The sequence below is a fragment of the Oryx dammah genome, unplaced genomic scaffold (genome assembly GCF_014754425.2).
Source record: "Oryx dammah isolate SB20612 unplaced genomic scaffold, SCBI_Odam_1.1 HiC_scaffold_11, whole genome shotgun sequence".
Taxonomy (NCBI): domain Eukaryota; kingdom Metazoa; phylum Chordata; class Mammalia; order Artiodactyla; family Bovidae; genus Oryx; species Oryx dammah.
Window position 1 is genome coordinate 11,249,241 of NW_024070195.1, and position 22,912 is coordinate 11,272,152.

The window sequence follows — 22,912 nt, forward strand, 5'->3', positions numbered from 1 at the left end:
AGTCCATGCGGTTGCAAAGAGCTGGACACGCCTGAGCAACTGAACTGAGTGTTTGAGGTCTAGCTCCTGGAAGGACAGGCTTAAAAGCAGACCAGAAAAGGAGAACTGAGTCATAGGGACCCACGTCCTCAGTCAGAGACGCTGTTTGTAAGGTGGTTCCTCTCAGTTCCACGGAGTTGCCCCTCCACCTTCCTGCCATCACCACATGGGTAGCTCGGGTGGCCTGCGTCTTCTGCATCCTTCCCAAAGTGTGTCCTCTCTCCTGGGGACAGGCACTTCCCTCCAAGAGCAGCCCTGGGCTCTGTCACGTCGCACCTGAGCACTGACCCGGCTTCCCAGGGCCGCTGCTTCCTTGCCTTTCTCAGTTGGGTGGGCGGCTACCCCAGGGCCCGTGGCTGGCCTTTCCTCCTCAGACCTCACACAGGCCACACTGCCAACAGCAGGTAGCAGCCTGGTTATTTTGTGCCTCTTGTGCTTGTAAGAAAACCCACTAGGTCTGTGTCCTGTGGTTTTGTACGGGGTCCCTGGTGTTGAAACATAACCCCCATGGCCACACTGTGCCAGCAGCCCACGGTGACGGGCACTGAACCAGTACAGGGTGCTCTGTGGGTCAAGTGGGTGTCGGGAGCCTGTGTTTGACTTGAAGGAAACTGGGGACCTTACGAGAAAGTGACAAGGAGACACAAGGCTCGAAATATAAAGCAGCAAATTCAGTGTCCTTTGTGGCTCATAAAATACCAGTGCTCTGGTGCTAAATAAGTCTCACTTCATGCCGGGCAGCAGGGAGAGGTGATGACTGAATGCTAGTTAGGTGGGGATGGCCAGTGGCCAGGCATGTTGTACGGGGGCTGGTGGAGATGAGGTCTGGCCCCTCGATCCTGCCTGTTCAGTGGTTCCTGCATCCTAAGCGGAGTGCTGATGCCCGGTGGGGGCGGGGTGGTGGTGTACTGGCCTGAAACATGACTGACGGGGCCTGGGAATGGCAGGTACAATAGCGAGGATATTAGCACAAGTTGGGGTGCCCAATGCAGAGGCCAAACAAACGGAAACATTGGAGTTTGGAGCAGAGAAGGGTTAATTGCAGGGCCATGCAAAGAAACAGTGGCTCATGCCCTAAAAAAACCTAAGCTCCTGGAAGGGTTTTGGCAAAGCACTTTTAAAAGCCAGGTTCGGGTGTGGGGGGCGGCGGCAGATTGCAGGGCCACTTGATCAGCTTGTGCACAATTATCTGATTGGTTGATGGTGAGGGAACAGGGTGATGTCACAGGGGTTCATGTTATCGGTCCTTAGGTTCCAGAAGGCCTGGGGCTATGTGCTCATGGTCATCGAATATTAATAGAGTAGTTAACATCTGTTTGGTGGTGGGTTTTCATATCTGCAAAGCAGCTCAAGAACTGTGCATCAGATAGGGGCTTCTCTGGAGGCTCAGACAGTGAAGAATCTACTTGCAATGCAAGGGACCTGGGGTCAATCCCTGGGTCAGGAAGATCCCCTGAAGAAGGGAATGGCAGCCCACTCCAATATTCTTGCCTGGAGAATTCCATGGCCAAGAGGAGCCTGGCAGGCTACAGTCCACGGGGTCACAAAGAATTGGACATGACTGAGCAACTAACACTTTCACTTTTCACTTTCATATCTGCAAAGCAACTCAGGAACTGCACATCAAATACTATTATCTATGTACTTCAGAGAGGAGCTTGAGCACACAATACGGGGGAGGCCTGTCTCCCAGGAAGGGCCCCATGGGGTCCTGCTGGGTTGCAGTTCCTCTCTTTTTTTCTGATACTCCTCAGCCTTGAGGAGAACAAGTTTTTGAACAAAAAAAGGAATAAAAGTTCAGAGAAGGAGGTTAATCATAAACTTGACAGAGCTACCCACACAGTCCGGCTTGGTTACAAGGGGAGTGTTGGGCCTGGGCTCTGCTGGTTGTGTGGTTGTCTGCAGGTAGGGTGGCCAGAGGGGGCTAGGCCAGCGGACACCATCTCATTCCCCGCCCAGGGGAGATGGTGGGGGCTGGGAATGGCCTGGCCCAGCTCCCACTGACCTCCTCTTTGCTCTTCCCCTTTTTGAAGGACGGAGGCTGCACGTGTCCAGGAGATGTCGCCAAAGCCTTTGGTAAGAGGCCGTGGAGGGGAGGGAGCGTGCAGGGAAGGGGGCGGGGGGCGCGGTGATCTCCCTGAGGCGGTGCCAGAGGGAGGGGGTAGACATGTTGGGAGAGGATCGGGGCCAATCCTGAGTTTCCTCTCCCTGGATCTCAGCCTCTGATTGGCCCTTTGGTTCTGGTTGGTGTCAGAGCAGGCGGAGTGCCCAGGGATAGATAGTGGACAAAGTCAGAGCCCAGATGTCACCACTGAGAAGGCTCAGGGGACCCGTTGGAAGAGGACTGTACCAGGTCTGATGCCCCCCGAAACTTCAGCGAGGGGGTGTTTGGAGCCTAACCTAGGGTTAATATCCCCAGGGAGGGACTGAGATCCAAGCCGCAGTTTCACATACCAGATGCTGAGGAGCCTGTTTCCCACTAGGGGGCAGCAGCTTCCGGCTGTGGTCTGGTGGGGCTGGACCACGGGCCGGCTGGCCAGGTGTTTTCTTGGGAAGGCACTGGGCCATGCCCCATCTCTGCAGGCTGTGCCCTGTGCCCGCCACTGAACCTTTGCCAACTGCGGTCCGCAGCTGTGAGGTGTACCAGCTGGAGGCAGCCCCTCCTTCCTTTCCTGATAACAGGACCGGGTTTGCTGCTGGTTTATTTTTTTCTTTTTCGCTGGAGGGAACTTTTCTGCCTTGGGCACCCCTCAGAGATGCTGCGGGCCCCTCCTCTCACCTGTAAGAGGTGACATCCCCTCTTGTCCTTCTTTATTGCTGTTTCGGTTCAGCCCGTAAATCGTCTTAGGTTCATGTTTTAAATTATTTTTTCTAATTTTTTTTTTTTTTTTAGTGAAGTCGCTCAGTCGTATCCGACTCTTTGCGACCCTGTGGACTGTAGCCCACCAGGCTCCTCTGTCCATGGGATTCTCCAGGCAAGAATACTTAGATAATTCTAAATTATCTAAAATGAGTTCATTTTTAAAATTATTTTTCGAATGCTCCTCATGACAATGCAGGGCGGTGTTCTTAGCAGCTAGGTTTTGTAGCAACCCTGGAGAACGTGCAGGGAACAGAGGCCCCAGAGGCGAGTGACAAGGTAAGGGTCCTGCACTCGGGGGTGGAGTCTGGATTCCTGCTCCACTGGTCTGTTCACTCACCTCTTAGGATAAGGATCAGCAGCCAAGGACGTTTCTCCTGTGGGGTTTTCAGCTGGATGCACTGAACACTGAAGGGTGTTCTGTCTCGCGGCTCCCCTCTAACAGTGCACGCGGGCACCCTGTGCAGAGTGGTCTCTGGACTCGGGCACTGAAGGCTTCCCCCCACCCCAATTCCAGGAAGTGTAGCCATGCCTTCAGATGGAGAGGAACCACTTTGGGGGAAAATGCTGGTTGGGAAAGGACACAGGAGCGTTCACAATGGGAAGTGATTGGAAGCCACTTCAAAGCACTGCTTCCTGAGTTGTGGTCATCAGGAGGCCTGACCGGACACCAGTTGTCCCTGCCCCCTTATCATCATGGCAGAGGGACCGAGGAGCTGGCATTTGTGTTGGGGACCCTGCAGGAAGTCGTCAAAGCTTGCTGCCAAGTCGAGAGGCCCTATGTCTTGCTTGCCTGATTGCCAGGCCCAGGGTCCAGCCCTTCAGAGCCGGCCTTCTGTGATGCTGGATGGAAGGGCCTGGGACACCCGAGGCACACGTCAAAGTCCTCTTACAGATATTTAAGCGACCAGCTGGAAGTGGTCAAGGCCAGTTTTTAGGGGAGTCTGCTTGCTCCTTCTGGTCCTTCATCCTGACTGTGTAACACTTCTGTACCCTGATATCCCCCGATTCTGAACGTAAACCCTCAGTAGGATGGTCAGGATGGCGAACGGTGGCTGTTTCTATTTTTTCCGTGTATGCCTTCTACTTTCCTGACAGCTAGTTAGGCCACCTCTGCCATGTGCTGTGATAAACGCTGAGGACAGAGCAGTGAGCCGGCCCTGGTCCTACCACTCCTGGTTTGGATCCAACATAACCTCCAAAGGCCACTGCAACACCCCAGTGTCCTCTGTACCTGTCCTGGAAGTTTCATGTAATTCAGTGGTTTATATGCGTTGTTGTTTACACTGGAAGTCAAATGTTTATCACAACAGAGGTGTAAGTCGAGATTTACAGGATATATCTGTAGACAAATGTGTGTATATGTTTGATGTACACAGACATACACGTGTACACACACATATATATATGTACATACAGATTTCTCTCCTTCATGCCCAAGCTCTAGGGCAGGAAGTTCTGTCTGCTCTGAGGTCCCTTCCTGTCTATACAGAGTGTGTGAGTGCTGAGACCTTTTGGTAGACCAGATGCCCAATGGGGACTGGCAGAGGATTTATTGTATTAAGTATGAGATTGGACAACATGCTGAGATGCTGCTCACTTCTAAAGTCTCTCTGATTTTAAGAGAGTTAGACCTGTGGAAGATGGTCATAGGAAGTCAACAATAACCATTAAGGATTGCCAAGTGTACCAATCACCAAGCTTCAGTAGGCTGTGTTGCTCAGACTGTCTGGTGCTCGTCTGCCCTTAACTTTTCTCCCTGAGTAGGGAAGTCGAGCTTTTTCTCACTATAGCCAGGAGGAGGGAAGGGGAGTTGGTAGTCCTTGCATCTTTCTGGAGCTGATTTTTCCCTGACTCTTTTCTCTGCTGCTGCTTTTTGTCCCCACTTTGGGGTACAGGAGCTGGAGCAGATTTTGTCATGCTGGGAGGAATGTTTTCAGGCCATACTGAGTGTGCCGGAGAGGTGATTGAGAGGAATGGACAGAAGCTCAAGCTCTTCTATGGGATGAGCTCAGAGACGGCGATGAAGAAACACTCGGGAGGGGTCGCGGAGTATAGGTATGTGGGGGTTGGATGGGGAGTGGGCACAGCGCCATCACTGGTGAGGTTACATTCCCTTGCTTCTTACAGAAATGGGATGGAAATAGGTCTCAAAGAGCACAAGTTTGTTTATATTATGGTGGCTTCCCTTGTAGCTCAGCTGATAAAGAGTCTGCCTGCAATGCAGGAGACCCTGGTTTGATTCCTGGGTTGGGACGATCCCCTGTAGAAGGGAGAGGCTACCCACAACAGGATTCTTGGGCTTTCCTGGTGGCTCAGCTGGTAAAGAATCCACCTGCAGCGTGGGAGACCTGGGGGATGGAAGTAGGTCTCAAAGAATACGAGTCTCTTTATATTATGGTACCATGGGAAAGGCCTGGGAAACATTTTTAAAATTAAGAGATTTAATTAAAGAACTGTATGGCTTACATTTTTTAAATTGAAGTACAGTTGATTTACAGCATTGTTTCAGGTGTATGGCAAAGTGATTCAGTTGTACATATGCATACTTGTTTTCAGATTCTTTTTCCTTATAGGTTACTGCAAAATACTGAATAGAGTTCCCTGTGCTATACAGTAGGTCCTTGTTGGTTATCTACTGTAAACATAGCAGTGTGTACATATCAGTGCCAGACTCTGAGTCTGTTCCCCATCTTCCTTCCTGGTAACCGTAAGTCTATTCGTAAATTCATTCGTATCGTTCTTTTTAGATTGTGCGTAGAAGCCGTATCATATGATATTTGTCTTTCTCTGACTTCTTAGTAGGTCCACCCATGTTGCTGAAATGGCATTATTTCATTTTTAATGGCTGAGTAATATTCCATCGTGTACATGTTATATGTACCATGTATTCTTTATCCATTTATCTGTCGATGGACATTTAGGAGGCTTCCATGTCCTGTCTGTTGTAAACAGAGCTGCAGTGAACGCTGGGGTACATGCGTCCTCTAGAACCATGTTTTTCCCCAGATATATGTCCAGGAGCGGGGCTGGATCATACGGTAGCTCCGTTCTTACTTTCCTAAGGAGTCTCCATACTGTTTCTGTAGTGGGTGTACCAGTTTGCCTTCCCACCAACAGTGTAGGAGGGTTCTCTTTTCTCCACACCCTTTCTAGCATTTACTCTTTGTAGACTTTTTGATCATGGCCATTATGACTGGTGTGAGGTGATCTCTAATATTGAGCCACATGAGCTATTTGTAAATTTTGGAGAGTAATCCCTTGCTAGTTGCCATCATTTGCAGATATTTTCTTCCATTCTGTGGGTTGTCTTTTCATTTTGATTATGGTTTCCTTTGCTATGCAGAAACTTTTTTTGAGTTTAATTAGGTCCCATTTATTTTTATTTCTGTTACTCTAGGAGATGGATCAAAAGATATTGTGATTTATGTCAAAGAGTTTTACCTATGTTTTCCTCTGAGTTTCATAGTATCAGGTCTTACATTTAGGTCTTAAATCCATTTTGAGTTTCTTTGTGTGTATGATGTTAAAAAATGTTCTTTTTTTTCCCACAATTTTCCCAGCCCCATTTATTGCAGAGGCTGTCTTTTCTCCATTGTGTAGTCTTGCCTCCTTTGTCATAGATTAATTGACCATAGGTGTGTGGATTTATTTCTGAGCTTGCTGTCCTGTTCCATTTACCTACATTCGTTTTTGTGCCAGTACCATATTGTTTAGATAACTGTAGCTTTGTATATAGTATAGTCTGAAGTCGGGGGGCCTGATCCCTCCAGCTTCATTTTTCTTTCTCAAGATCACTTTGGCTATTTGGGGTCCATACACATTGTAAGAATTTTTTGTTGTTGTTCTGTGAAAAATGCCATTGCTAATTTGATAGAGATTGCATTGAATGTGTAGATTGCATTGGGTAGTATAATCATTTTGACAATATTGATTCCTCCAATCCAAGAACGTGGTTTCTTTCCATCTATTTATGTCATCTTTGATTAGAAAACCCATCCTGGCCTCTTTCAAAATAGCCATAATTTTTATCCAACCAGCATTGGCAGTGTTTGGGGTCGAGTTGGAAATGGAATTAGGGGTATGTGTGAGTAGTTATGACTTTTGTTCAGCCAGCCCTGGAGGGGACCCACTAAGCTTCCAAGGGGCTAGGCCAGAATATCCCAGCCTTGTCCTGAGAGAGCCCCTATGGAGCCTGGTGTGAGTCAGGCTGAAGGGTCTCCCACTGCATGTGAGATGGGGTGGGTGAGACCCCCTCACGGAGGTCAGACCTTTTGGGAAGAATGCCGTGTGTCACCTGCAGGCTTAGACAGTTGACACAGGCAGCTTTTGTAGGCATTTAATCACATCAGTCTGCGGAAGGGTTGCTCACGTCTGCTTATCTGTTCCACTTCCGTTTTAATTGTGTGTACGTGTGTTTGAAGAACGTTGTGGCAGAGTTTGCTCACCACCTCGCCCTGCTCCATAGAATCTGCCATTGCTTCTCATCAGAGCTAGCAGTGATGACAGGCTGCACCATGTGGACGGGCTCCTGAATCCTTAGAAAGATGGGAATTCAGGCCCCCTGCCATGGGCCGATACCCTCCATTTCCTACCACTTATTCCACACCCAAAAGCTTATCACGAGGATGTGGGATTTGGAGGCATTATGTAAGGTCTGAGCCAAGCTCAAGGTACACAATTCAGTCACTGAGATATTTCAGGTGGGCAGGCTGGTGGGAGGGGTGGGGTCCACCAGAGCTCTGTTCCTCGGGTACTGGTAGTCTAACTTCACTCCTCTTTCTCTGCAGTCTTTCTCTTTTGGGGGGATTCTCAATAAGAAAAAGATGTTGTAGTTATGGGGACAGCAGGGTGGGAACAAGGAGCTGGGGGCTACATTCGTACCTTCATCCTGGAAGCTGCAGTTTAGGACAAGAGGGACACCCCGTCCCACGCAGCCTCCAAAGGCCTCTTTCTCCTGTGTGACTAGTGGAGGAGGCCAGACAGTGTCGGGGGAGAGAAAGGGGTTTACTGCCTCCCCTTCGACCTGAACCTCTGCCAAGCAGCTTAATGCTTTACCAGTACCACTGTTCAAGGGCCTGTGCCTTCTCCCATGTGCTGGTCTGGGAGAGGAGCCATTGCGATTGCGTGGCAGCCAGATGCTTTGCCTGGAGGACTTTTTTTGCCCTCTAGCCACTGCATCTGTTTTGGGTTTCTAAGAAAAGCAGGTAGGGAAGGCCAGACCAGGTTAGAGCACAAACAGAAACCAAGGAGCTGAACAAAAAACCATCTTCTGTGATTCCAGCAGGGTTTAGACAAAACAGAAAATAGAAGATTCGGGAGTACCAAGACTCAGTTCCAGAAGTGGATTCAATCAAATCTTAGACACGGAAGGAAAGTGCTGAAGGAGTGAGAAGCATAATCCAGAGGCAGCGTGAGCCCTCTAGGCTGCATCCGTGTTCTGTCTCTGCACCCCCTGGGGGGGGGGGGGGGGGGGGGGGGGCGGGGCGCCTCCTAAGACTGGTTCTGTTAGTTTGACATTGTATTTAATTAAGGCAGAGTTATTTATGTTTTGCTAGTTCCTTCCCAGTCATTACCCATTTAGTTCTCACACTGTCCTTGGGAGACACATCAGAGCTCTTCATTTTACAGATGAGAAGACTTGGGCGTCAATGATAAATGACTTGCAAAAGGTACCATCGCCACTTAGAGAAGTGATGCTGAGGATCTGGAGGGTGTCTGTAAGCCTGGGGAGGCCATGGAAATGTTTATTGAAAAATGAAATGGTTATCATTTCTGGCACATATGCACATGTTGGTCTGTGGTCAGAGAATACAGCAATACCAGTCATCTTGGGTGTGACCAGTGACCGGCTTCATGAACTTGGTGCTGTAAACTAGCCACTAGGCCAGCCCTTGGTCTGGCCAATGGTTTTTGTTTTCCTTAATTTTTATTGGACTATAGTTGTTTACAATGTTGTGTTTCTGCTTTACAGCAAAGTAAATCAGCCATATGTATACCTATATCCTCTTTATTTAGATTTCCCTCCCATTTCTGCTTTCTAGATAAGTTCCTTTCTACCATTTTTCTAGATTCCACATATCCGTGTTATTGCATATTTGTTTTTCTCTGACTTGACTTCACTCTGTATGACTGTCTCTAGGTCTATCCATGTTTTTGCATATGGTATAATTTCATTCCTTTTTATGGCTGAGTAACATTCTATTCTGTATATGTACCACATCGGTAGCCATTCCTCTGTTGATGGACATTTAGGTTGCTTCCATGTCTGGGCTATTGTAAATAGTGCTGCAGTAAATAAACACTGAGGTGCCTGTATCTTTTTTGAATTAAGAGTTTTCTCTGGTATATGCCCAGGAGTGGGATTGCTGGGTCATAGGGTAGCTCCATTTTTATTTTTTTAAGGAACCTCCATACTGTTCTCCTTTACCCAAGGAAAGGTCTTTGCTTCAGGGAGGTTTATTCCAAGGTATTTTTATTTTTTGTGGCAATGGTAAAATGCTATTGTTTCCTTAATTTCTCTTTCTGATCTTTCGTTGTTAGTGTATAGGAATGCAAGAGATTTCTGTGCATTAATTTTGTATCTTGCAGCTTTACCAAATTCATTGATTAGCACCAGTAGTTTTCTGGTGGCCTCTTTAGGATTTTCTATGTATAGTATCATCATCTGCAAACAGTTTTACTTCTTTTCCAGTTTGAATTCCTTTTATTTCTTCTCTGATTGCAGAGGCTAGGACTTCAAAAACTATGTTGAATAACAGTGGCGAGAATGGACATCCTTGTCTTGTTCTGGTCAATGGTTTAAACTGCTAGATCTTACCTGAGGGTAGTCTTGCATGTGTAGATTTCAATGCACAAGAGTTAATACCCTTTTGAAATTCTAGGTAATGACTTTTTGATCAAGAGATGCTGTTTTTTCATGTGAAGAGACCAGCTAAAGTTCCGGTATTTGGTAAATTGTTAGAATTTCCAGATTTCCTGACCCTTGGATGGGAGGTAGAGTTGTGTGTGGACTGGAGATTCCCTTCTCGTAATGCCCCTTCTAACGCAAGTCTAGATGGTATCTTCAAAACCTAGAGTAAGGGGGTGTGACACGGAATCTGGCAGTGTTGCTTGGTGGCCTTAGGAAGAGTGGGACAAGGACTCAGCCGGACAGTCAGATGTGGTTTAACGTTTGTGCCATGAGCCAGACCTGAATTTCTAAGTGTCACTCAGAAACCATGAAGGATGCTTACCAAAGCCTTGGGTGCTGAGGAGGTCCTTAGTTCTGCTCTGGGTCCACCTTGCAGAGGCCCCAAAGCACATCTAGGGGTGGTGATTTGTGCAGACGCAGGGAGGTAAGCTAAGGGGTGCCCAGCAGAGGCTGTGTGAGTGGAGTCACTTACCTCACTTGAGGTCTCCATGCAACCTCACAGTGCCCACTTGTCCATTTTCTCTGTTCCTTCTTCCTCTCTTGATCGTCTCCTGTGAAGATGCTCTGTCTGATGCCGATTGGAGGGCTGGCAGGGGTATGGGGGAAGGGGACACTCTGGGTTTGTTCTGTTATTGGTTAGGGCGGGCCAGCAGGAGAGGCCGTGGTGGGAGGTGGCCGGGAGGTCTGTTCCCCTAACCCCATCGGTGTTCGGGACTCTGGGTCAGCTGGAGGCCCGTGTACAGATTAGCAGAGGATGGAAAGGGGGGGCTGGTTTCCAATGGAAGGTGTGGCGTACCTGCAGGAGATGGTGGGGTGCGGGCCGGGTCTGCAACTCTTCCAGGAGTTGCTGATGGAGACTTTGTGTTCCTGGCACTCTGGGCAGTCAGCAGCCAGGTTGTGCGTCTTGGGTGGGAGGAGTGCGTTCACCTGAGATGCTGGCCTGACCCACGTGGCGTGTGCAGCGAGGCCGAGGTCCTCCCAGGGTGGGTCGGATCAGAGGGTGGCATGCAGCCGCCCGAGTGCCTTGGGGTGGGTTCAAATGCCAAAGCTGGGGATCCTTGCTGGGTAGTTCAGGGAAAAGAACCAAACTGAAAGAAACACCTCCTTTTTCTTCCAGAGCCCCTGAGGGCAAGACTGTGGAAGTGCCTTACAAAGGTGACGTTGAGAACACTATTCTGGATATTCTCGGGGGACTGAGGTCTACCTGCACGTACGTGGGGGCCGCCAAACTCAAAGAGCTCAGCAGGAGGGCGACGTTCATCCGAGTGACCCAGCAATACAACACCGTGTTCAGCTAACCCTGCAGACGAGGCCACCTCCGGCTGGCGGAGGCGTCCACACACGCCTGCTTTTCTATCTCCCTCCTCATGTTAGGACAGAGGTTCCAGCAGGTCCTGGGGTGTGGGCCCCCCCATCACCTGGAGGCTGCAGGGCTCCCCTGGGTCGAGGGGCCCAGAAATCAGGCACTCAGTGGGTCAGTGGTTGGAGCTTACCTGCCCGAAATGTGTAACCTCATTAGTAAAACTAATACTCACACCTTTTTTTTTTTTTTTTTTTTTTAAAGAAAATGGTTTCACTTTAATATAATGCTACAAAGACTTGCTTGCGTGCTGGAGTTTGCATTTACAGGACCACATTGTTGGGGGAGCTGGGGGTTTTCTGCTTCCTTCCCACGATTGGCTCTTGGTGGTCAAGGTACCTGGGTGGGAAGGGTTGGGGGAGGGGGGCCACAGCCAGGGGAACCAGCCCCCGGCTCCATCCAGCTCACAGATGCTGCAGAAGAATGAGAGCAATCACCCGGACAGCTGAACTTGGTTTCCTCTCGGTGTCCCCAAGGTGCGGGGATGCACTGATGCCACGTCTCTTACTCATGCCTTTGGGGAACAGGTCCTCTGTCACTGTGCTCACGCTGCTTCTAGTCTTGTCCTGGGTTTTTGTTTGGTTCATTTTCCTCCATCTCTCCCCTCTCCCCCTCAGTTCCAAGCTGTCCTCACTCTTAAAGAGAGAACATTATTTTGAGGAAGTTCCAGGGGGTCTTTCCATTGCAAGGTTATCCACTAAAAAGTTGGCAGGTGGAGTCCCAGTGAAAAGCAGCCGAAGCCTTGACATTGGTTTAGCATCAGAGCTAGCGTCCCCTCGTCACAGCGATGAATACTCTCCAGGAGGGACCGTGGGCGCTGCTAAGGGTCCATGCATTCATTGGTGACATTTGTACTTTCTTGGAGAAAAGACTCATGGCCTTGGTGGGAGTCCCACCCCAGTGACCGGTGACACTTGTCTAAACGGTGAATCCGCATGCATTAAATGACAATCGGCCACTTCTTTTGAAGCGTTACTTGAGTATTAGGACTGGGAAGTGTATGCAGCCCAGGGTGTTTTGCTTCATTTCCTTTTAAATGAGGCTAAAGCAGCAGATACAGGAGTTAATTTTTCTTTGGAGAGACAAGTGACGGCCCTGGAGGAGAGAGGAGCCGCTCATTCCTGCTGCGTGAGAGTGAATTAACAGCCTGATGTTCCTGGTGACTGACACTGTACGAGGAATCCGAACAAACCACCACACTCCAGGGACGTACAGGCCTGAGTTTATAGTCTTTGTTGTCCATGCGGTTGCTCAGTTGTGTCCAACTCTTTGTGACCCCATGGACTACAGCACGTCAGGCTTCCCTGTCTTTCACTATGTCCCAGAGTTTGTTCAAATTCATGTCCGTTGAGTTGGTGATGCCATCCAACTATTTCATCCTCTGTCGCCCCCTTCTCCTGTCCTCAATCTTTCCCAGCATCAGGGTCTTTCCCAATGAGTCAGCTCTTCGCATAAGGTGGCCCAAGTATTGGAAAACTTCAGCTTCAGCATCAGTCCTTGCAATGAATACTCAGGGTGGTTTTCCTTTAGGATTGACCAGTTTGAGCTCCTTGCTGTCCAAGGGACTCTCAGCAGTCTTCTCCAGCATCATGATTCAAAGGCATCAATTCTGCAGTGCTCAGCCTTCTTCATGGTCCAGTCTCACAGTCTTAGAAGAATACGTTCAAAAATCCAGCAACTTGAGCTCCGTGGTAATACTTTTTCCTCCTAAATCCACCCAGAGTAATTCTTGTAGGAACACGAACGCCCACACACCTGAGGGTTTGAAGGGTACTGAACCTCTGGCGGGATGTGCGTTGCTGCTGCAGGTACTCCACCTTTTCGGTCTGGCTGTCTGAGGTGTGAACCCCTGTAACCTGAGCTAGATGTGTGTCACACTCGAGCCCTTGAGTTCATTAGTTTTAAGAGATCCTTCATGGCAAAAGAAGGGAAAGAAGTGGAGGAGAAGTCTTAAAGCTCTTAAAAAGGGACTGCCAGTAAGTAGTTAGGAAACTTCCAGAACAGCATCCTTCATACTCCTGTCTTGACTTGGGGCTGTCCAGTCCTATCCGTGAGGATGTGTGCCTGCTTTATCCACCTTGTGCAAAGACTTTCCAGACTACCTGCTCTGTTTTCACCAAGGGGAGTGAGGCAGGTTTCTCACTCACCTGGTTTATTTAGGGAAGTGAAAACATGATCGCAGAAGCCAGAACCTCATCAGGAACATGTTGAAGCAGAGGTTTCACGTCTAAGGCTCGCTGACCCTCTGCAGGTTCATCCCTGCCTCCAGTGGCAGTGGGCGTGGGGGAGCCTGCCCTGGATGCCCTCAGACCCGCTGATTGTACAGGGCTTCCTGTGCACTGTAGGTTCCTGGTGGTTTCAAGGTCGACCTTGTTGCCGCCTGTGAAGCAAAGGCTTTCCTCTCATCAACTGGACTGGCTCAGGTAAGACTCGCAGCTCTTGGAACCCAGACTTGTCAGGACCATTAGCAGCTACTATTACAACAGCAGACCAGGCGGCAGTTCAGACTGCTGTATCAGAGCAGCCCACGTCTGCCCAGACCGTTCTGGAGGATGAGGGCTTGGACAGCCTTGTTGTCTGGGTTTCAAGGCTCAGTGCATCACTGCTAATTTACACACCAACATTCGTTCACACTAGCATTCTTAGTACAACAGGACCTCGATGCTGCAGGGCTAACAGCAGAGTCCTGGTGAGATGTCCCCATACACCGAAGCAAGACGACTAACAGGAAGGGAGATACCCGTCCCTGCCTGGGGTAAGCAACAACACTGAACTGGATGCCAAAAGTTCTCTTCCAGCGCTGCAGAACCTGAAGGCCGGGAGGATCGGACGGACAGCCACGCGTGCAGATACAGGTAGAGGGCCTTACCTGCCTGGGTCCTGGAGGAATTCCTTTCTGGGGCAACTGCCAAGTCTCCTTCATCTGAGAGCGGGTACTGTGCAAACCTCTAAGTTTCTAACAGGCATGAACTCCAAGAAATGAACTTTCCACCTTCAGACCATTAACCAGTGTGCAGCAAAGCTTACAGAAACATATCGATAATGCTACAAGCCCACAAAGATGGCAAATTCTGTTGAGAAGAAAAATCTCTTGTAAAAACAGCAGTGTGCAGAGAGGAGAAACAAATGGAACGAGCTGAAACATCAGATGTTGAAACCTGACTTTCTCATCTCAAGCACGACCGACCCGCTTACCACTCCCCAAAATTAGTAAGAAAGGCAGAGCCTGATGTCACCCTTGCCACTACAAAGCTACCCAGTGATCCCAGCGGGTCAAGAAGGAAGAAGGACCACCACTTCCTCGGCCTCCCTGGTTTCCCAGGACCTGACACAAGGCACAGACGCGTTTGCAATTGGCACGGTTATTTTATTAGTACGAGTATACTGAAACAATAAACTTGTACTGGTTTACAGACAATTTATTTAAAACAATTTTGTTCAAATTTTGAATCAAACATTGTTTTATTATAATAATGAAATAATTTCTATCTAGAAAACCTGCAAGCACCATCAAAGAAAGGGACCATAAAATTCAATAAACAGACTCGAGTGTATCCTACAAATAGACACACCACGATTAGAAAATAGAATAGGAATTCTTCCATTTTTTTTAATATTTGTTTTAAAAAAGCTAGTGCAAGTACAATATTTTACACTGGAATTACAGAGAGTATGCACGCATATGGAAAAAAGTTCTCCTGTCACAATAAAAGCTCTTAACTATGTATGCACTTAAATTTTTCTTTTCAATAAGGTGCAAATCATCATCCCTTCCCTAGTTCTCTGTACTGGCCATGTCAGTCTGATAGTGCCCTCAAAGTTCTGGTGTCTCTTTTTCCTTGGCCGGTGGGAGGCGTACGATTGGAAGGTTGGTAGGTCGTGAGCTGATATTAGAAAAACACATCAGTGACTCTCAGAGATGGCCCTGGGGCCAGGACCCCACTGGCTAGAAATTAGGATTCTTGTCTTAACCAAAGGCCACCAGAAAATGCTGGCAGGGCTCTGCTGGAGCCTTTCAGCTGACACTAATTTGGGTGTACAGGGAGTAGTGAAGGCTGAGGAGGGGAAAAAAAAAAACCTCCCCTAAAAGGCCAAAAGGGCAGTATTCACAGAACTGATGCACACAGGTATCAAGTTTAATGTTCACTGACAATAAAGAAATTCACCCCACTCCTGAACTGGATTAATTGAAGAGTAGGCGGTTCGTGTTAGGAACCAGAGGAAACCTACACACCCAGCTTGGTAACCGTTCAGACTTGCCATTTATTCCAGAGGACAGTTCCTGTTACCTCGGCAAGGATGACTGCAAACAGCACTTCCAAAGGGGGCCTTCAGACTGGCCATGGAAAAGGAGACTGGCTCATCGGCCGTCCCAGACAGCAAACGAACAAACTAAAGGGAAAGAAAACTTGGGTGAAGTCTCCAATTATCTGCAGTGGAAGACTGGAGTCCTTTCAGCTAAGAAAAGTGACGGAAATTCTTAAGAGACGGTTACTGGAGAGCTACTACCTATTGGCCAAAAGCACTTAATTTTAATACAGCTGAACCATTTGTATGCAAGTCGTGAGGACACGAGAAACTGAAGCCGCTGTTCCCTCCCGCCGTCGTACAGGTGAATGTCAGCTACCAGAAACACTGCGTGTAATGTAAGGGAGGGGCTCAGATTCTGGATTTTAAGAATTGGAGGGGGAATCTGCTCAACATCCTGCCCCTCCCCTGCCAGCTGTCCAGTTTCTGCTGGCTGGCTTGATTTCTGGACAGAATATGACTTCTGAGAAGTTGCTCCACGTTAATTTTGGCCTCTTAATGGTAAAGAAAAAAAAAAAAATCAAAACCAAAGTGAAACGAGGCATCTCAACTGAAATTCTTGTTTAACCCCCCACCCCCCGCCATTGAAATGAGGTGTCGGGGAGAGAAGGCTGAACATTTCTGTGTGTGTCCTCGCGATGAGCCCCGCTTTCGTGGTAGCCAGGATCCCTTGTTACAAACACTTCTTGTTCAGAATTATATTCTTTGGGTTTACTGGAACAGGAAGTGCTGAAAATGTCAAACATCATCTCTGGAGAAAAAGGAGTTGCAATGGCTTAAGAATTTAAACTAAGAAGGGAGCTCGGAGAAGTACTTTCGGCATAGGAATGAACAGTATTCTCTAATTGCAAAATACAGAATTACTCTCCCTCAGAAGAGGGTTCTATGTAACAAAAACCTAGAGGAAGCATAGGTATAGTTGAAGAGCCTTTTAAGTAGTAATTCTTTCAGGCCATAACCATACAAATCTGATCATTTAGACATGACATATTTCTATATACAAAAAAACATGTAACTTTCAACCTTTATGCTTTTTTTTTTTTTACAAACAAGGTATGAAACTCATTGTTTTAACAGATCCATATCTTTCAAACACTGAATGAATCATTTTGACATTCATTTTTCTTTTGTGCAATTTTGTAAAACATTACCTGTACTCCTCAAAGTGAGTGCTTCAAAGTTTTTTCTTCAGCTTCTCAAATTAGGTGTACATTAAAAAAAAATTTCCACAAGGTATAGTGCTACAAGAAAAGATCTATCAGTAAGGTAACTTATTTGAAGCGAGGTCATCTATGTAAAAGAAATCTTAGCTCTGGAGTAGAGGTGTGCAAACAGTTTGGAGTTTCCCTATCAACAGAAACACAACACTGTCCGTGGAGGGAGAAAGGAGGAAACCAACCTAACACGATGGCATAGCTAGGCATGTGCTTTATAGCAAAGTATGTTCTCTGTATAGTTATTACTGGATGTGTTCTTAAATTTTCTATTTCAGAAATTCTGGGTTGAAAACAAAGGTGGAAGCAGAGACTTCCGCTTCACTTGAAAAGCCCACACAGTGTCCTCCCCTTTGCTTTCACATCACCCTGAAGAAGCGGGATTGGGCCACGGAGACTGCTGGCCCTTTTTTCACCTGGGATTATCATGGGTGACTAGGAGATAGGACGTGCAAAGGGTTTTAGGAGGAAACGGACCACAGTTTGTCGAGCTGCTTATAGTTCATCAAACAGTAGCCGTGACAACCAACACAGCTCAGAAAGCCCAGCCTTCCATCCCCAGAGCTCTGCTTCTTCACCCAGATCTGAAATAGCATGGCATTTAGTGTCTTCAAAAGCATTTGATTTTTTTTTTCCTCTATGAAAGAAATAGGCTTCCTTAGTAGTCACAGATGTTAAAGGGTATTGTCAATTGTTTTCTTAAAAAAAAAAATTCCAAAGCTATACAACAAAAGTAAATTTTGGCAATGTATTTCAGTAAAGATTGAACTATGTGCAAAGAGTGGATTTTCTGATTTCTAGGAGCTACTGTTCGTCTTGAACATGCAGCATTATATTGCAATCTATGCGGTATCTAAGGAGAAACCCACAAGATGCAGGGAATCCAAACATTCCTTGAAGTTGTACAACCCTACTCCCAGAACAGTCAAAGTGCTGCTTCTGGACACGTCAGTGTACCACACACACGCCAGCCCCGTCCCTGAGTTAGAGGTGTGAAAGGTTCTGCAGAGTTCCTTGGGGGGGAGGAGGAGGGGTGCTGCCATTTCCCGGTGGGCGAGATAACCCAACGCGCTCACCTAACAGGACACACAGAGGGTCATGATTCAGGGTGAGAAATGGGATTGAGGACAGCAATGGGAAAAAAAAAAAAAAAAAGAAATTCCTCCCAAAACAAACGGGGGTGAGTTGGAAAAGACACAAAACTGACCGACATAGAAAATCATCCTGAACGTCCAAATGAAAAAGCAATTTTGGATTTCCACTTGAAAAGATTTGAGGTAAGTGGTATCCATCTCTCTAGCCGCCCCGCCCCGCCCCCAATGTGGCCCAAACTGAAATAATTCTGAAGTTGAAACATCCTAAGGAACAGTCATTTTATATATTTAGAAATCCCTAGAGAGGTCCTTGTTTGTTGGTGAAATTTTTTTTTTCTTTTCGCCCTGACTAATTTCTTGGTGATTGTGTTCCACTGTAAACGCAAAAGGCCTGCTGTTACTAGTTTAAAAATGGAAAACGGGTAAGGAGAACAAAAGATGGGTTAGGTAAGTATTGCAAAGTGGACCCGGTACAGAGGCACATGGCTGCTCCTCACTAGCTGCGCGGCACCGGAGGGTTTCTACGCCCGGCACTGTTAGGTGGGCTACGCGGGCGTGGTGACCGGGCTGCTCTGGGGACCTCGGCGCTCGCCCACGTGTGCCAACAGGAGGAGGGCCCCTGTCCTCCGGATGGCCTTCCTATTTGGAGGCGAGAGCTGCCACAGAGGAGCGGTGGCCATTGTCCGCAGGAGGCCCGGGCCCTCCGCAGCCGCCTGCGCCCGAGGCTCGGAAGGCGCGCACGCGGTGGACCACAATTCCTGCCCACGCTTGGAGGATGCACGGCTCCAAGTCTCCAGGACACAGACCTGAGCGGGTGGGGGCCCACCTACTCGAGGAAAGGACCGTGGAACAGGGGCTGATCCTGGCTCGATTGCTCAAGAGTGCGCCTTAGAAGTGAGTCTGCCTGCTTCCCGTCTGCACGCCACTATTCCTGGTGGTGAGGAGGGGAAGATCTGCTTTGTTTGCTCTTTTCTGCAACAGGGCAATGGAAACGCGGGGCTCCCCGAAAAGCTCCCTGCCCCGGGGCCTCGGCTTCCCCGAGCAGGGCAATCGCCCAGCAGGAGGCTCTCCCCTTCCTGGCTCCTTCCTTCCAGCCCTTCTCTGGCCGGCACAGGAAAAGGATGGAGAGAATAAGGAAAAAGCCAAGAGGGGCCTACCTACACTTTCTCTAGAGCACACTGATCAGACTCTATTGGCACGGAAAGTATTGCACACACTAAAGAAGCAAGAAGGTGAAACAGGACAATGTTTAGAAAGAACCGATTCTTTGATAATTCCTATACCTGAAACAAAAGCACGAAAAACAATGATGATGTTCCTATTGCTCCAAACCACGCATGTTTTCCTGTTTTAGTGTTGGAGGTGTGGATCCGGTTAGTTCAATACTCGAAAGAAGCCAAAAGGTGGTGGGTGTTTCTCTGAGTCCGCGTGAATCGCTGTCCTTAGTGGTACTGATGAGGACAAAGTCTGTATGGCAGCCCCGTATTCCTCTTACCATCAAAACAAAAAAAGAAAAACAAAACCTAATAATTGCAAGTGCCCTGAGCAGAATATATGGAAGATTAAGCAAGTTCTCTGAACAGAGACGTTTAAAAAAATACAGCACTATATAAGCAATATGACTGCAAGAATGGATTCACCCAGCTCTCTGCTAGCATGCTGAGAGGGTAATGAACACCGAGGAAAGTCAAGGACTGGTTCTAGCAGTTCAAAACCTACTCCAATGGTTTTGGTACACCCCAGAAATGGTTTCTAAAAATCATCAGTTCTGCTGAGAGCTAAATGTGAAGGAATACTGGAAAGCCAGAATGTGGGCTGACAAGAATTTTTTTTTTAAATCTGTGAAATGGAAAAAGTACTATTTTCAATGGTAAAAGAAAAATCAGGTATTTGTTCAGATTCTCTGCAGCCATTCCAAGTAAGAATATTTAAAAATTTCTCTCTGCTTATAAAACTTTTAAGCACTTAAAACGCACACTCAAAACCCACAAACAATTTTTCAGATCTCTGGGGATAAAAGGTCTCAACTGTGAAAGACCCTTTCTGGGTTTGTACCAAACATTAAATCTTGATTTCAGATGGAAAAAGAAAATCATTTTGAAAATAACATTAATAACAACAACAATAATTGTTTTCTTAAAAAAAAAAAACAAACTTGCTCACATATATAAATGTCTTCATGGAAAACTCTCTCAATGAATCTGAAGAAAATTCTCAGAGTTGTCCTGCTAAGACCTGGTTTTATGTGACAGATACGGTAAGAAGACCAAAAATGAATCTTGAAAGGAACATAACCTTATAAAAGGCCTAGAGTTTAGGCAGGTTAGAAAGTAATTTTGCTACATTTATTTATGCTCGTTCAGTCCCCCAAGCCTTTCCCACAATGTTATTTGATAAAAACTGCAGGAATATCACACAAATTTATAAACTCAAGATGTGCAAATCGCAAGGTTCTTTAAAAGTTCGTCTTAAAAAGAAAAACACTGGACAAAAGTGAGTATTCTTTTTTTTTTTCCCCCCATCCCTTCCCTCTCAGTTCCTCTGCCAGCTCTGCATATGCTTTTTAATCCTTTCTGAGACATCAAAGTGAAGAGTGCCTCCTGTCAGGCTGTACTTGGTGGTCATTCATTGTCACATACAAGTTCATAATTCACATTCATCCCTTGAAACCACTTTGAAACTTTCAGCATCTTGCTCCGTGAGAAACTCTGCAGAGCTGAAATGTAGTTACAGTGTTAAAAAAAAAAAAAAAGAAAGCAACTTAGTTTTTTTTTTTATTTTCTGTTTTTCTTCCCAAAGAGTTTAAAGTGAGATACAGTACTTGTTGAATGAGAGACCAAGATGCTTGGTAATAAAGTGTGAACGGCATTTTAAGTACTTAAGAGATAGTAATATATATGCTTATCTTCAAAATCTTATTTCCTCACGTCACACTGGAATCTGAAAAAAGTGGCACCCGAGTTGTCCATTGTCATGAACTATAAACAGTACTAGAGTTAAAAGACAAAAGATTTGCAAACCCAAAGCAAAGAGCTTCTGCAGCTCTTTTGAAGGGCAGTTTGTGTCTTATCTCTTGGGAGCGAAGTCAATGCAATTAACCTGATTGGTTTTCCTAACACTGCACAGAGACCGGAGGGGGTGTTCACTTTCCCCCACCCCTGCTGCCCAGTGGCCCCCCCCAACCAGTGCGGAGCGATGCCAGCAGGGGCCGCCTGCCCACCATGACGCCCTGGAGACATCACTACTGCACTAGTAAAGCAGAAACGAAATCCCATGGGTGGCAGTTGCTCTTTAAAAAAATATCAGTGCAGTCAGGCCCCATAGGGGGAAATATATATATATATATTTATCTCTATGATTAAAAGTTGCTTTTATTGTAAAATAAGTTGGGAGGGGGGAAATGTTCTTTTACACGGTTAGCTTTCCATCTGCTGTCTGGTACCTCTCTCGGAGGCCCCGATGCTGACTCTGCATGGGGGAACCTCCTGAGGACATTCCCCCAGACCTCCACTGCGGTGCTGAGAGCGAGAGAGAGGGAGGCAGAGAGAAAGACACCCTCACAGAAGTGTCACCCAGGCACCCTCCCTGGCACACAGGCACACGCACACCCCCCTGACGCAGCTCCCTTCCCGAGATCATCCCTCTGAAGCCGGTGGAAGTCGGTGCCCCCGTGGACGCATCCACGATGCCAGAAGAGGCGGGTGCCATGGGGCCACCTTCATCTCAACCAAGATGCCCACCACCTGCCTGGAGCCTGGGCTGGACCTACCCTGGCACCCCACCTGCTGAGAAACACGCCCAGAAAAAGCATATGCACCGATCGCCTGCCCAATGCCAGCTGTAACTCTAATGTCAAGGTTATAACAGAACCCTAAGGTAAGAGGATAACATGTAAATACTGAGTTATTTAACCTACAGTACATCTGTAATCTGGATACAAATGATAAAGCAGGGCCAGCTTTCCCTTCCCCACACAGCTTCTACTTGCCTACGTTAGAGCGGCCTTCGATGCAAATCTTAACCTCCTGAGAAATGAGAGAAGGCTTGGGAAGAGTCAAAGGTGGCTCGTCTTCCGACTTCTCCAGTTTGCGGGTCTCGGGCGCTGACCACCTCCTCTTCCTCGTGGCCGCGGGCTTGCTGGGTTCTATTTTGGTGAGCAAGGGCGTGGCCGGCAATCCTATTTTTTCGGGAAACTTCAGTTCGCCGTTCTCAGAGAGCATCTGGGCGCTTCCCTGACTGATCCCGTTTTCCTGCTCGGCATACCTGTGTCTACTGCCAGCGAGGCCGTCGGTCTTTGAGTGCTTCAGCAGGACACTGGCTGGATCCACGGGCTGGCCCTTTTTAACAGAGCCGTTCTTCAGGTTCTTGAGGGTGAGCGAGATACAGACGTCCCCAACGGAGAGTTTGGAGCATGGCAAATCAAAGAGCTGGCTGGTCCTCTCTGGGCAACAGGATGACCAGCCCTGTCCAAACACAAAAAAAGGATACTCTACCAAAACTTCCACGCTGACCTGTGGGAACAGGGAGAGACAGGGAGAAGGGAATGAAGGAAAAGATGAAGATGTTTTATCCTTGTTTTATTGCATATACACATGTACACAAACATACATTCGCACATAAGCTGATTGGAAGAAAAGACAGACTCAGTTCCCCAATCTGCCTCTACCAACACATGTAAATAAGCCTCTTAATTTTCTGCTGTACCTGTGTTTACCATATAGCGAAGCCAGTCAAAGTCCATTCAGTATTCAAAATATAGTTTCACTGTTTATCTGCTCTGTAACTGGTCTCTGTTGAAACAAGTCAATGGACGCCCCCCACCCCCACCCCGAGGATGACGGAACACCTGGTCAGTGTTCAGGCGCTGGGCGCTGCATGTGACTCACGCCCAAAGTATGTTCCTGTGCTTTATTAACTCACTGGACAGATGCTATCCTCACCGATGGCAGTGCTGAACAGGCATCAGAATTAAGACTGTATTTTAGCTTCATGAGGCAGGCACTTATGTGTTCATCACTGTGTCCCTGGCCCCAAAAAGAGTACCTGGCACGTAGTTGAAAATAAATATTTGTTGGACAAATGAATGCATATTCTAGGAATTTAGGAGAAGGAGAACCAATGAGA

General features: G+C 47.5%; 2 protein-coding genes across 8 annotated transcripts in view; one reads left to right on the forward strand and one right to left on the reverse strand.

Annotated features, from left to right (window-relative positions):
- GMPR (guanosine monophosphate reductase) overlaps positions 1–11,413 on the forward strand; it is a 58,448-nt gene extending 47,035 nt beyond the window's left edge. Inside the window, exons 7-10 of one of the 2 annotated variants that reach the window (XR_005722679.1) lie at positions 2,073–2,115; positions 4,798–4,957; positions 9,784–9,851; positions 10,930–11,412. Coding sequence is in view for 1 of the 2 variants with exons in the window: in XM_040249311.1 (XP_040105245.1) it covers positions 2,073–2,115; positions 4,798–4,957; positions 10,930–11,110 (384 nt within the window). In the remaining variant the exon portion in view is untranslated. Of the gene's footprint in view, positions 1–2,072; positions 2,116–4,797; positions 4,958–9,783; positions 9,852–10,929 lie in introns of both variants that reach the window. The other variant, XM_040249311.1, reaches the window with a different exon arrangement.
- Positions 11,414–18,114: 6,701 nt separating this feature from the next.
- Positions 18,115–22,912, reverse strand: part of ATXN1 (ataxin 1) — a 412,241-nt gene continuing 407,443 nt past the window's right edge. For 4 of the 6 annotated variants that reach the window (XM_040249304.1, XM_040249307.1, XM_040249306.1 and 1 more), the window contains 2 exons: positions 21,777–22,299; positions 18,115–20,504 (listed from right to left, as the gene is read on the reverse strand). In XM_040249304.1, coding sequence (XP_040105238.1) covers positions 20,410–20,504; positions 21,777–22,299 — 618 coding nt within the window. In that variant the 3' untranslated portion in view covers positions 18,115–20,409. Of the gene's footprint in view, positions 20,505–21,768; positions 22,300–22,912 lie in introns of those variants that run through there. The other 2 variants (XM_040249310.1, XM_040249309.1) reach the window with 2 other exon arrangements.